The 14,023-nt window shown below is 42.5% G+C and overlaps 1 protein-coding gene across 4 annotated transcripts in view; it reads left to right on the top strand.

The window, feature by feature from the left end:
• The window catches only part of IDUA (alpha-L-iduronidase), a 54,976-nt gene that overhangs the window by 22,801 nt on the left and 18,152 nt on the right, over positions 1-14,023 (top strand). For 2 of the 4 annotated variants that reach the window (XR_012761851.1, XM_075410552.1), the window contains exon 3: positions 13,535-13,617. Coding sequence is in view for 3 of the 4 variants with exons in the window: in XM_075410552.1 (XP_075266667.1) it covers positions 13,535-13,617 (83 nt within the window). In the remaining variant the exon portion in view is untranslated. Of the gene's footprint in view, positions 1-9,097; positions 9,283-9,685; positions 9,726-13,534; positions 13,618-14,023 lie in introns of those variants that run through there. The other 2 variants (XM_075410553.1, XM_075410554.1) reach the window with 2 other exon arrangements.

The following is a 14,023-nucleotide window of genomic DNA, read 5'->3' as shown; positions in this document are numbered from 1 at the left end:
GCAGGTAGCTCTTAGAATAAAAGGGAAGCAGTAGTGCACTTAATCTGCATAATGAGTTTTGCACACTGGTGGCAGTAAGATAGTGTGTCTCTTTGGTCTTGTGCATCACAGAACAGAGAGTGGCTTTATTGCTTCTGTCAGTTTCTTTTCAGACCTGCAGTATCTCTTTCTGGAAGATAATGTCACTTAAACTTAGTCTCTCAAATTTGTCCTATCATCGATTTTACTACCTAATTCTTAGAACCAAGAGTAAGAGTCATCTCTCTGATGACCTCTTCAAATGTGCATGCCATCTGCTTCAGGACCAAAGTAAGCTTGCCTGCTCTGTTCTCCTTTACAACATGTTTCCAGTGTTTGGAACTTTTGTGTTGCCTCAAGCTAGCCTAAAAATAACAATTTCTGAAATTTTAAAAGAAATTTCAAATTATAATTTTGAAATATGTGAACACTATTAAGGCACAGCACCATTTAAGTGAGGCTAAATGTCTCTGGACAGGACAATTCCATTTGGGGGGAAAAAGTGACAAAATGAAGCAGTCGCTTATTCTATCCCTAGGATTTTGTGAAAATAATCTAGTTTTGAAGAAACTGCATTTTATGATGAACAATCTTTACTTAACATACAAAAATACTGATAGCAGAAGGTTCATCGGTGCTTTGGTTATGGAGATGCTAGTTCACACTCCATTCATCAAGGCTTCAGTCCAACAATAATGTCTGAGTGGGCAGCTCCTGGTGTCCTGCTTGAGTTCCACTGACTCTAACAAAGCAGGACTAGGTTCTAAAAGGACTGCCTTTCCATGTCAATTGCACAATTGTGTATTTAAGAAACAATGGTATTTGGCCAAAATAACCAAAAGACATGCTACAGCGAAGCACCTATCTTTAAGAATAGAAACTAAATTAAAAAAAATTTTACCATTGACTGGTAATTGGGAATTTACGGATTATATTCCTTTGTGTGATTTATTATTTATCCTTATTAACAGATACCTAATATTAACTGGATTAAGAACTGTAAGAGCGAATTCTATCTGACAGCATTTATGAAATAAATGCTATAAAGAGATAAAATATATTTGGCTTTGTTGAGACATTTAATTGCGGATTTCAGAGATTTTGTAACAATTCACATCATTACTGCAAAAAATTCTTATTTAGTAATGTAATTATATACTTAAAAAATAATGCTAAATTAGTCATGCAGGGAAGGTTAAAAGGGTGTGTTTACTTGGCTACAATAAATAGCATCAAATCTTCAAAAGTGCATCACAGAATCACAGAATCACAGAATGTTCGGGGTTGGAAGGGACGTCTGTGGGTCATCTAGTCCAACCCCCCTGCCGAAGCAGGGTCACCTACAGCAGGCTGCACAGGACCTTGTCCAGGCGGGTCTTGAATATCTCCAGAGAAGGAGACTCCACAACCTCCCTGGGCAGCCTGTGCCAGGTCTCCGTCACCCTCAGAGGGAAGAAGTTCTTCCTCATGTTCAGACGGAACTTCCTATGCCTCAGTTTGTGCCCATTGCCCCTTGTCCTGTTGCTGGGCACCACTGAAAAGAGTTTGGCCCCATCCTCCTGACACCCACCCCTGAGATATTTGTAAGCATTTATAAGGTCCCCTCGCAGCCTTCTCTTCTTCAGGCTGTACAAGCCCAGCTCCCTCAGCCTCTCCTCATAGGAGAGATGCTCCAGTCCCCTGATCATCCTCGTAGCCCTCTGCTGGACTCTCTCCAGTAGCTCCTCATCTTTCTTGAAGTGGGGAGCCCAGAACTGGACGGAGTACTCCAGACGGGGCCTCACTACGGCAGCGTAGAGGGGAAGAAGAACCTCCCTCGACCTGTTGGCCACACTCTTCTTGATGCATCCCAGGATCCCATTAGCTTTCTTGGCCGTCAGGGCACACTGCTGGCTCATGGTCAACCTGTCGTCCACCAGGACACCCAGGTCCCTCTCCACAGAGCTGCTCTCCAGCAGGTCCACCCCAAGCCTGTACTGGTGCATGGGGTTGTTCCTCCCCAGGTGCAGGACCCTGCACTTGCCCTTGCTGAACCTCATCAGGTTCCTCTCTGCCCAACTTTCCAGCCTGTTGAGGTCATGCTGAATGGCAGCACAGCCTTCTGGTGTATCTACCTAACATTTCTCCCATTTTTGTGTCATCAGCAAACTTGCTGAGGGTACGTTCTAACTCTTCATCCAGGTCGTTGATGAAGAAGTTGAACAAGACTGGGCCCAGTACTAACCCCTGGGGGACACCACTAGTTACAGGCCTCCAACTGGACTCAGCGCCGCTGTTGACAACCCTCTGAGTTCTGCCATTCAGCCAGTTCTCAATCCACCTCACTGACCACTCATCCAGCCCACACTTCCTGAGCTTCCCTAGGAGGATGTTATGGGAAACCGTGTCGAAAGCCTTGCTGAAGTTGAGTGCATAGTGCAAGTATAATAGTCTTGTTCTTCCATCTGTGTATTTGAAGTTCATAAATGCAGTGAATTATATCAAACACTTAAGCCTAATGTCTGCATTGTTTAAAATGCCCTCAAGCCTCAATTAGTCTGCAGTTTACCTTTATACCATAGTGACCAGGTGATGTGCCTAAAAAACACACGTTTGATTGCTGTGTAATAGGAAATATGGGAGCACTAAAAATAAGCATGCACTCTTTTAAAAGCCCATATGTGCTACACCTAACATTCCTTCTCTAGCTATGGCAAGGGTCCAGTGCAGCTGAAAATGATGTATATATTGAAGGGGAGAGACACGTTATTGATTAGCTTTTTTTTTTTTTTTTTTTAAATCTTCTGTAGTCCCTGCTGCATGAAAAACTCTGAGATTTGCAAAGTTCGGTGCAGATATATGTATTCAAAACTGAATAAGACCTTCCTTTACGATGCAACCCTCCTTCTGTTTCCCACTACAAACACAGAACCAATTGATTAGCACTTACCAAAGGCACAAAGTAACTGCAGTAGTTCCACAAGAGGTTTCTTATCAGCACATAGTAGCACAGTTCCTCAGGAGCACAGCTTTCTACAAGAGTTGATTAGAGATTCTGTCATGATGTGGTTTGGGTCTGCCCAATGATATTACTCTAATGGTGTTTACAGGGAGATAACATAAACAAATAGTAGCACTGGAAAAAATCTTCTTCCTGTAGAGTGTAATCACAGGTAGAAGATAAGCTTAGAATCACTACATTACAGGGGCTAGTAATCTCTGTCTTGTTACTCATCCCTGCTGTTCTGTTTTAATAGAGCCAGTTGCACTGCGTGGAGATCAAATAGAAGTGCAGTCTTGACTGAGCTTTAACAGTTTCAGAGATTTTGAATACTTCATTCAGTTAAACAAAAAAATACTCTAGTTATTAAGTGGGATTAGGATAGGTGTTCAAAAAACCTGTACATGTGGCACTTCGGGTTATGATTTAGTAGGCATGGTGGTGTTGGGTGGATGGTTGGACTTGACGATCTCAGAGGTCTTTTCCAACCTAGGATTCTATGATTCTAGGCAGTGTGTGGAACTGTCCTTACATACAGTGTTGAGCTGTCCATGGTTATTAATGGAGTTGCGTCCTTTATAAAAAGGAGTTTTATTAATATACCTCATGGAGGGAGCTTGGCTAATAAATCTTATGTCTGGAAAGATTTTACATACCTTCAGCTGCATTGAGTGTAAAATGTCTCAGCTTGTCTGCCTCGTAAGCAAAACTGCCTGTTTTTTCATCACGAAACAGCCAGAACTGTGGGACAAAAGCCTGCTTATTGATTGGTTTAGGATGAACGTTCCTACTGATATTTGTAAATCCTAGAGGCAAATTTACTGCAGCAGTCCCTCAGGAATACTGAAGCTTCTTCACTCATTGTGTGCATTCATGTGCAATGTTAACTGGATATTTAAAATGCATTTTTTTGTGCAAAGAAAACAGAGAATTTCCTGCTGCATTGTGAGGTAAATTTTCATGTTTCATAAGCACAGAATATAATGCACTTTTATACTGAAAAGGGAGGTGCTTTTTGTATTAGTGGAAGTTGTTTGTTCTGGGGAAAGAAAGAAGGAAAAAGGGATATACAAAAACAGGAAGACCATGGAGTTGAAGAGCTATCACTGCCGTATTTAATAATGCGTCACTAGCCTAAATTGTAAAGCCAAAACCAGGTTCAGAATAGAATTATCAGCTCTCAGTTTGGAGAGATGTGTACGTTTGCATCTTATTGAAGACTGTCCATAAATGCAATAGGTTAGTTTTACCACCTTAATTGTAAGAAGTTTTGATATGTATTACATTCAAGAGCCAAGAGCAGACACTGGGATGCCATTTAAAGAGCTGCTCTTTCCAGATTGGGTTATAATACTCATTTCTCAGTTCTGAAGTATTCAGAAAACACTCACCACAAGAATTCTTCAAGATTAAGAGCAGTACAGTGGATGACATATTTATTGTGCCTCTCCACCATCAAATGTTATTAAACACCAGTAAATTAAGAAATGAACTTGGTATCATTTAGTGAAGACCTCTTCTTTGTTTTGCAAAGAAGTTAGGTGTACGGTTATCTGTGGGCAGGCAAGGTTTGGTATAGAAAGACACACCTGAAAGTATATGTGCATGCAAATAGATGCAGGAGCAGCTGCACTTCATCCGACACCATGTGCTTTCTGTACTTCAGACATCAGAGAAGTACATCAGCTGAGAAATCTAGCTGCAGATCTTCACACCTTTCCTTAGACTATTTGGTCGTTGTCCCATTACATGCTCCTTGGTACAGGTCTCTCCAAGTGGAAACAAGTTTTGAGAACCATAATATGGAAGATGTTAAACACCTGATAAAAGTAGCAAGCCGTGCATTAATGCAAAATTTCAGGTCCGGTTACAGCATGTGAGTGGAACCTATGTGCAACCTGAGTGCTTGCAAGATCTACAGAGCAGGGTAAATAGACCATCATCAAATGTGGTTCTTGTTGCTTATTTGGCAGCAGGGAGGGCAGTCATTCCAACTCCTTGTGGTATAACACAACAGTAAGTTTGCTATGTCCTGTGCTACAGTTGGATTCACATACTTTTGGACTATATTTCCACATACAGCTAACAGGCAAAAGAATAGAAGGAGCATAAACAGAAAATAAAGATGTGAAAATGAAGGAGTGACAATAACAGTACTGTGAAATGAAACCAGTAAGTCAAATGTGTTACACAGGGACTTGTTACTGAAGGTGCAATATTAGGCTGGGTGCTTGAATTAGAATGCTGGATGCATGCAGAGAACAGTTCTGCTGCTTGGAAAGAAAAGTTCAGGGACAGCTTTCCTAGGCAGTGCCAAAAAGAGTTCTGTGCTTGAAACAATCTAGTTTTAGCACTTGGTCATCATTCCTCTTCCCTGTGCACCTGAAAAGTCACCCTTTAGTCTTCATTATGGATTAGTCTCCCTATCCCCTCTTTCCAAATCTTTTGCTTATGTATGGCATTATTTGGAGTTCCATCATCAAGGGCAGCATAAAACCACAATGAACATTTTACTTGTAGCCATGTGTTACACAGGAGGAAATCAATTCCATACATCAAACACATTCAGAAAGGTGTCATCTAGCAGCCCAGCTCACATATAGTAACTGAGCCTACCTTTCAGTCACTGACCGAGCCGTCAGATTTGTAGTGAAGAATCAGTCAAAAAGCATTTCCTGCTACTGGATTCACCTTATTATTATTTGATTACTTCCCTTTGTAAATGAACGTAGACACAACAGATCTCAAGAAACGATCACAACAAGATCTTGCAGCAGTCTAAATTATCCATGCCTAGATGATCTGATTGGACATGTTCGCGTGTCTGGAGAGGACGGATACTAAAATACCTTATGCCTTTCCCTAAATTGCTATGCGTTCGTAGCCTGTTTCCCCTTTTACATTCTGGATTTGTTTTGAAAGGGGTGAAATGGGGAGGGAGGGAGGAAGAGACACAACAGTCTTAACAATATTTTCCTAGCAAGCTAACTCACCTTGGCACAGGAAGCTGTTGATGCTTTGTCTGCCACTCTCTCTCTTCCCCTCACACACAGCACGCTCATTGCTGAAAGAAGGACTGAGACTGTGCTCACAAAAGCAGGCTGAGTAAGAAATGGAAAATTATAGGCCGCAATTAGCATCAGCTTGAAAGCATTCATTGTTTGCTTGCACTTCTGTGCTTGTGCATTTTAGCCAGATCACAACAAGGATTTTGTGAGTTGCTTTGCAAGGTAAACGTCAAGTAATGCTGATTTCAAAGAAGAAAGAAGCTGATTAAGATGCTGTATAAATCAAAGTCAATTCTATTTTTATGTATTTAAAAAAATAAAAAGATTCAGCTGAGTGCACAGCCTCCTGGCTAGCTTGTAGAAGATGCAGTGATTTCCAATAAATAACAGATGTTGTATTTTGCATTTTTGAAGCCATTTTGTTCCTAAGCCACAAAGATTCATACCCGTCCTTCTTTTTGCGCATGTATCATGCTGGTTGGTTGTGTGGATGGATTAACTGTGACAAGCTGTGACATCAGCAAGGGCTGGATACTGCCTGGCTGTGTGGCTTTTCAAGGCATCCTCCCATTATTGCTGGGCTGACTCATTCACACTATAGGGTGAGTGAATTATGTGTAGTATGGGCCCCAGCATGGACTGAAGTTTTTGGTGTTGTGCCTCTGTGCAGATGCTGTGCCATAATTGTAATGAAAGCAGATTTTCAGTCCCTGCTTACACAAATGATGTAACTGAGAAGCAAATGCAGACAAATATTAATGCTAATAAATAAACCTGGAAGTGATAAAATATGCCGGTTCTTTAGCGTGGGTGCAGTAGTCTTTGGCCTTGCAGATTTGATAAAGGGTCTGAATGAGGTTTTTGGTTTGCAAAGCATGTGTGAAAAGCACAGCCTGTGCTTTGCCTGGGGACTGCTGAGAAGGAAGAAGCAGTGTTCAAGAGCCTGCAATAGATCAAGTGTATGTGGTTATTTTGGGATATGGGGATTTCATGGAAGGGAGATGATTTACCATATATGTAATGATCATAGGAAACGACAGCGAGTGGAGTGAGAACATGGTAGAAGCAGCTCTGGTGTGAATGAGTACTGTGTTGTCAGCTTCCACGAATTTAGAAGGGAGAAATGTTGTTTAATAATAATCCAGGAATGTGCTGATTTCATAGTTATTCATTAATAATCTTGTGCTTAAACCTCAAGTACAAATCTAGTAGGGTTTTTTTGGTTGACATTGAGGAAACCCGCAGCAGTAACTGCTGAGGAGACAGCCTCTGGAAAGGTGAATGCTCATGAGGGCAGTTCTGTCCTTCATATACTCTGAGGTGTCATTTCCATAGTGCTCACAGTCCTTTAGGACATGCTTTTAAGGTCTGGAGGTTTTTAGAGTACTCAGCAGAACAAGAAACTTATGCAGACAATCAGTGGTTTTGGAGCAAACAAGGTCTTTGTAACAGCCTGAACTTTAAACTGGTTTCATGTCTTTCCTTATAGCTGCAAAAGTAAGTAGAAAACAAGGAGGCAGGATCCTTTTGTGTTGTAAGAGGCACTTGGAGGACAACAAGTTGCCCTCTTGGAAAAGATAAACTTGCTGACATTTTCTGTCCAGAGCTTTGACCTTCATCTAGAAGATACTGCACTCACAGCTTACATGCTTCATTGTCTCTTCAATAGCATGCTGTCCTGGCTAAAGAAATAGGATGGTTACTTCTGAAGATAGTTCCTTCTGGAAAAGCTGGTAGCATCAGGAGTTTAAAATGGCATAGTTAGTTGATTGGTATTTGTTCCTGCATTTTTCCAGTGAAGATCTTGGCTTTGGATACTGAAGTCCTCTCCAGGTTAGGTGGGCACTTGTGTCTGTTCTGTAGTTTTATGATCCCTAAAATGGCATCACAGACTCTAGAAAGGTGGTAAGAAATTCCTTGGGACACTGTATCTAAGGATGCTTCTGATGGTAGTCACCTACTGTGACAACTATTTACTCTTGATTTACTCTTGAGAGGGGGAATTTAATTATTGTATTAATCATGAGTATTTACACTCATCAGAACAGCCTTGGCACATTCTGGCACCACATTCTGGCACCATGGCCAAGGGAACGTATGTTTGCAGGAACAGGCTTACAAGGCCAGACAAAGATGGTCTGGCACACAGCTAAGCATCTCTATCAAATGCATAGTGGTGTGTAATATGATCGTTATCTCAGCAGACACCATAGTAGGGTAGTACCTTAGACTGCACTTTCAATTATCTCTAAGACTGTGACACAGGGAACCTCCCATGGAGCAGGGTCTTTTTTAGGTGGCTGCCTCATAGAGTGCATCTTTCAAGTCTGAGGTCAGCCAATACCCTGCTGAAAAATTTTGTTTACTGTTAAGATGTCATTTGCACCTCTCCTCTGCCAACACCTTGTGCCAGTTTTATGTCCCTATATCTTGGCTGCATTTGCCACTAGGTGAGCAGTCTTTCCCAGCAGAAGCTCCCAGTGAGGATGTAGGCAGGCTCTGCTGCCTTGGGAGTGGTGTTAGCCAGCCACTATGGCCAGTCCACCAGAAGAGAGGCTGCTCTCAGACGTAGGCGAAAGCAAGCCAGGTTATGTTAGCTTCTAATGTGCGTGGTGGCTGTGTCCACCAGAATGCAAAGACAGGCAACACCAGCTGAGTCAGAATGTCAGGATGAGAAAGGCACTACTCTAGTATATAGATACTTCCCAATCATATCAATCCTAGGCCAGACAAAGCTCTCTTCAATCGAATAGCTCTGTGGATGGCTACTGCACATGTTACCTTTGAGTTCCTATACAGGCTGTGACCTGCTGGTGGGGGTCGGCCACAGGGCTTCCTACCCCAGGAAATTTTGTTACAATAAAGTTTGATAAAGTTAGTTTGACGTGTTATCAGAGATTCAGTACTTGACTGAAGATTGCCAGGAATGGAAACACTCCCTGCTTGTGTTTTTCTTTCTCTCTTCTCTGTAGATAAGATATTTGGTCCAATGTCTGTGTGTGTACTTTCCAGGGCATGCACCTATACCCCTGGACAGGATCCACCCAGGACAGAAGAGAAGCAGCAGATGCTGGGGCACAGGGGGGGAAGCTATAACTGCAGGCTAAGGAGCAGTATCCACAGCTGTGCTAACTGGAACAGATCTGGCTGTGATGCAGGGTGTTGACAGCCAAAGCTAGCTTACCCCTGCCCTCCCAAGAGTTGAAGTTAGTGAATGGGAGAAGGCTGAAAGTGGCATGGACAAGAAGCACTACGTGATTATCTTACAACACTTCGGTAAGCTATCCAGTAACTGCATATGCACCTGAAAAGAATTCCCCTCCGTACTGGAAAAACCTTACTCTAGTAAAAGGACGCAGCAGAAAGCTGGTAACATGGGCCTGTAACCTTTGATTCAGCAAAGGATGGCCCACAAAGCAAGCCTTTCCAAGGAAGAGAGCAGCGAGATTTTGTGACAGCCAGCGGATTCCCCTCCGTACTCATCACTGCTCTTCACATTCACAGCACGGTTGTTGCTCTCAAGAGGCAGCACGTACAAATGGGTGTGGAACTGAGACTGTGACAAAGACTGGAAAGACACCTCACCATCAGGCAGCAGCTCCTGGAGTGTATCAGCCTCAGGTCTGGGGCTTATAAGGGCATTGATGCCACCAGGATGCCAGTAAATGTGTTTTAGAGTAGTTGCTTGTTATGACTGAAAATGAGGAACGCCTTACCTGGTGAGTTTCCCAGAAAAAACCCAGCTGAGGAACATTTGAAAGCCAGGCACAGACAGGACAGTGGTCGCTGCTCCACATCAGAAACATACAACAGCAAACAATGAACAATCCCAGTCAGGCAAGCACTCAAATGAAATGACAAGTACGTAGCCTTCCATGTGTTTGTAAATGAAAACAGTTGTGTCTAGAAACATGACTTAAGGGCAGAGAGATCAGAAGAGGAGCAGGCAAAAAAAAGGTAGAGACTGTAAAAGCTGGTGAGCTTGCTACTAAGGGTAAGATCATACGTACACAATGCTGCATCAGCGGGTCCTAGGTCAGATATACAAAGCTGTTTTGAACAACTTTGATAATGTCAAGTGAATTTATCATGGGTCAGGGTTTTACCTTGTCATATGCCTGTAACGGTTTTGATCTGGTCTTCAGTGTCCTAAAATTGTATTTGTAGCTCTCCTGGTAACAGCCTGACAGTTGAGCCAATCTTCCCCATGCAGGATGTTTGTAAATAATGCCAGCTTGTGAGGTTCCTGCTATGCCTTATGTGTGGCAGTCAGCATGGCTTACTGACACTGCATGCCATGCAATCTCGCAACCCAAATTCTAGTGATCCTGTATAGGTTATAAAAAAAAAAGCATCAATTTCACATCAGAAAGGTAGTATGGGTAAGGATAAGATCAGGTCAAGTAATCATTTTATTAATAGGACCATATTGCCTAATCGATTTGCAAGCAAGAAAAGATTTTTCGTAAAGTGACAGATCAGTCAAAGGACATAAGAAATGCCTCTACACCTACACACGCAACACAGGATCTCGTGTACTGTCACTTCTGTCATGGCTAGCAATGGCATTCTCTTTTCAGTATTTCACTTAATTGATACAGGAGGAACAATGTGGATGTGTGGGGATGTTAAGTGTACATGCATCAGATAGAAGGCCTTATTTACCCGTATGTTTTCACATAGTAATGTGCAGACCTTAGACTGGAGTTGGGAAGACACTAGTTCCTTTGCTATTATCTAAATGGTGTTATTAAGTTTTTACAAGACAGTAGAGTTAATCATTCTTATGCTTACTGACTGTAAGTGTGCATGTAAGCAAATATTTCAATAGAACACAGGGTACAACTGGAAATAGTTAATGGATCTGAGGGAGCAGGGCTACCTTTTGCAACAAAATACTTGTCTTTGAACTTTGGAATAGGACTGTCGACTTTCTTTTTAACCTCTATCTAAGCCAAAAAAAAACCCCTAGTCCCAAATGGCCATTCTTTAGTTCAACAGTAACTTCTGACATTCTCTTATGGATACTAAAGTGAATAAATATGTCAGCTATTTGCTTCTATCACAACTGCACCATTTGATTCTGGCAGGAACTGCAAGCCCGTCAGTGGCTGCAGACATGACAATTTCTGTCATGGTGGTAGGACATACTTTACAAGAGAAAAGCCAGCTTCAGGTCTTTGGTAAAAGACTGTGACCATGCTAGGCCTAAGTTTGAGTATTTGGTTACATCACAAGTGGAGCTGATACAGTGGCTATTGAGAGCAGGCCTGAGGAAAAAGAATTGGAGTTGATGAGAAGATCAACATGATCCGGCAATGTGCGCTTGCAGCCCAGAAGGCCAACCGTATCCTGGACTGCATCAAGAGAAGTGTGGCCAGCAGGTCCATGGAGGTGATTCTGCCCCTCTACTCTGCTCTGATGAGACCCCAGCTGGAGTTCTGCGTCCAGCTCTGGAGCCCTCAGCACAGGGCTGAAGACTGTTGGACCTGTTGGAGCGGGTCCGGAGGAGGGCCACAAAAATGATCAGAGGGCTGGAGCACCTCTTCTATGAGGAAAGGCTGAGAGAGTTGGGGCTGTGCAGCCTGGAGAAGAGAAGGCTGCAAGGAGACCTTATAGCAGCCTTCCAGTATCTGAAGAAGGCCTACAAGAAAGCTGGAGAGGGACTTTTTACAAGAGCATGTAGTTATAGGGCAAGGGGTAATGGCTTTAAACTGAAAGAGAGTAGATTTAGAATAGACATAAGAAAGCAATCTGTAAGGTTCCTTCCCACCCAAACCATCTATGATTCTGTGGTATGGCTTATGTTGTGTTTGTTTTGCCTGTCCTGTTTTCCTCTTCTAGATCATACTCAGAGATATTGATGGCACTTTGTCCGCTTCAGGTGGCACAGTTCACTTCTTTATTCACTAGGCAATTCTGTCAGCCCTTCTGAATTCTTTGAGAGCTTCAGGATTGCTATTACAGGTTCCTCACTGAAACCTTCCCTTGGCAAGAAAGCACAGAGGAAGAGCCTCAATGTAAGAGGCTCAGGAACGCTTGGGAACGCACAGAGAGAAACAAGTTGTGAATCTCAGCACAGAGCCCAGCACTGATTTAAGAGATCTGCTGACTGCTCCATTGTCACTTTTTATACTGTGTGCCCAGCATGCCTTGCTAGCAGTGACCAGTTACAGGAACTGTAAGTGATTGTCTGTCCCCCTTCCATCATACCTAGGATGTTGCATCTGCAGTTCACTTGTACAACTTTCCACCCAAGCAGAAGCAAGGTGCCTAGGAAAGAGTAGGCAGCACAGCAGAGGCAGAGGTCAGGCTGCACTGTACCAGAGAAATTAGGTGTAGTGCTCTGGCAAGGCTGGAGAAATCAGCTTTGAGAGGCACTGCCAGGACCGTGATCAGGTCTCCTACATGACTGGGGCTGGACTTATCTCAAGGGTGCTTACAAAGCCTTTTGCTCAGGGCATAATGAGGTCAGAATTTGGGCACCAGGTCAAGGCTGTGGCTGGGGCCAAATGGCAGTAAGTCACGCTACCAGAATGTTGTCAACAGAAGTTCATTTTTAATTCCTGTTTGGCACTTCATACTGGCAAAACTTCTCCCGGCCTGTCAGATTTCAGTTAAATCAGGCCACAAATTCAGAACTTATGGGAAGTCATACACCGACCCACATATTACATTATATTTGTTTGCACTGGATACTGGGTAAGAAAAGCCTTTCGGGAATTTGAAGCGTATCTTCAAATGCATCATAGATAAATTACAAATGCCAGTTTTAATCCCCTGGGTAAAAGAACTCGTGTTCCCATTCAAGTGCATGCCGAAATTTTACTACCTGTGCTCCTGCAAGGTTCACTGACACAAAAGGATGCATCATGAGCTTACTCCTAAGTCTTTGAACGCATGCTCAAAACTGGGTAAAAGGATTACAGCCGGAGATCCTAGGAGTGCAGGAGAAATAGTAAGCAAATGCTAACGATGAAGTAAAAATTGCAGACATTGTCTGCATAAATTCAGCATTCTTTGGAAGTTGTAAAGTTGTTTCTCAGCAGGACCTAAATCCATAAGAAGTGCTTCTAAGAAAGCTGTATTATATATTGCAAATGAAGACAACATAAGAAAGCCTGTATATGAGACAAGATGGACACGAGCTGGCCTAGCAATAGGTAATCAAATGGAAACTGAAAAAACAGCTTAGCCAAAAAAAGTCTAGGTAAATTTCACTCCAGCAAAGAGCTAGAAATATTAATATTCTGTTAAAAACTCAAAATCCAGCAAGCAAGTTCATTATATTGCTTCTGTTTGTGCTGATGGAACAGGAAAAGGGCGTGGATTGGACATAAACATGACTTGCTTATGGTGAACACGTGTTACTTTAGAGGAAGGAAGTTTGTGTACAATTCCAAGAACCGTAGTTACATGTAAATTTTGAGAGCCAAAGGAAGGCATCCATCTGACCCACTATCTGCAAACAAGTGCCACCTTTGATATAATATTTACATTTATACTTTTTCCTACCTGTATTCTTCAGAGTGATGAATGGGAAGCTTCACTACAATTTCACTGCCTTGGATAACCTTATGGATCGGCTGTGGGAATATAAGCTAATTCCAGGTAAGGGCAGCTCCTTACCTCCACAACTTGCTACATCTGTTTGCACTTATTGTGCTATCATCAGAAAATTCTTAGAGCGCTTTGCCAAAGCTGATTTTGATAAAAATTCATTCTTTTCTTACTTGCCTTCAGCTCATGTCCATGCAAATGTGAGCTGTTTCATGTTTCATGTCCATGAAACCGTTTGAGTGAAACACTATTGGAGCGCTTAAGACAACACAAATGGTTTTACAGTGCTTTCAACACCAGTGTGAGATGTATGAATTGGGAAATGAAATCTCTTGAAGAGGAGAAAGCTTTGTACCCATTAACATGTACCTAAAAGGGCCAGAGAAGCAGATAATGTATAGGTTCCCTTGAATTTCTGCAAACATCCACTGTTTACAAGTTCCCTCTGAGCCCTGAA

The sequence above is a fragment of the Opisthocomus hoazin genome, chromosome Z, assembly GCF_030867145.1.
Source record: "Opisthocomus hoazin isolate bOpiHoa1 chromosome Z, bOpiHoa1.hap1, whole genome shotgun sequence".
Classification (NCBI taxonomy): domain Eukaryota; kingdom Metazoa; phylum Chordata; class Aves; order Opisthocomiformes; family Opisthocomidae; genus Opisthocomus; species Opisthocomus hoazin.
The sequence above is the reverse complement of the archived record's forward strand: the minus strand, read 5'-3'. Positions and strand labels throughout refer to the sequence as shown.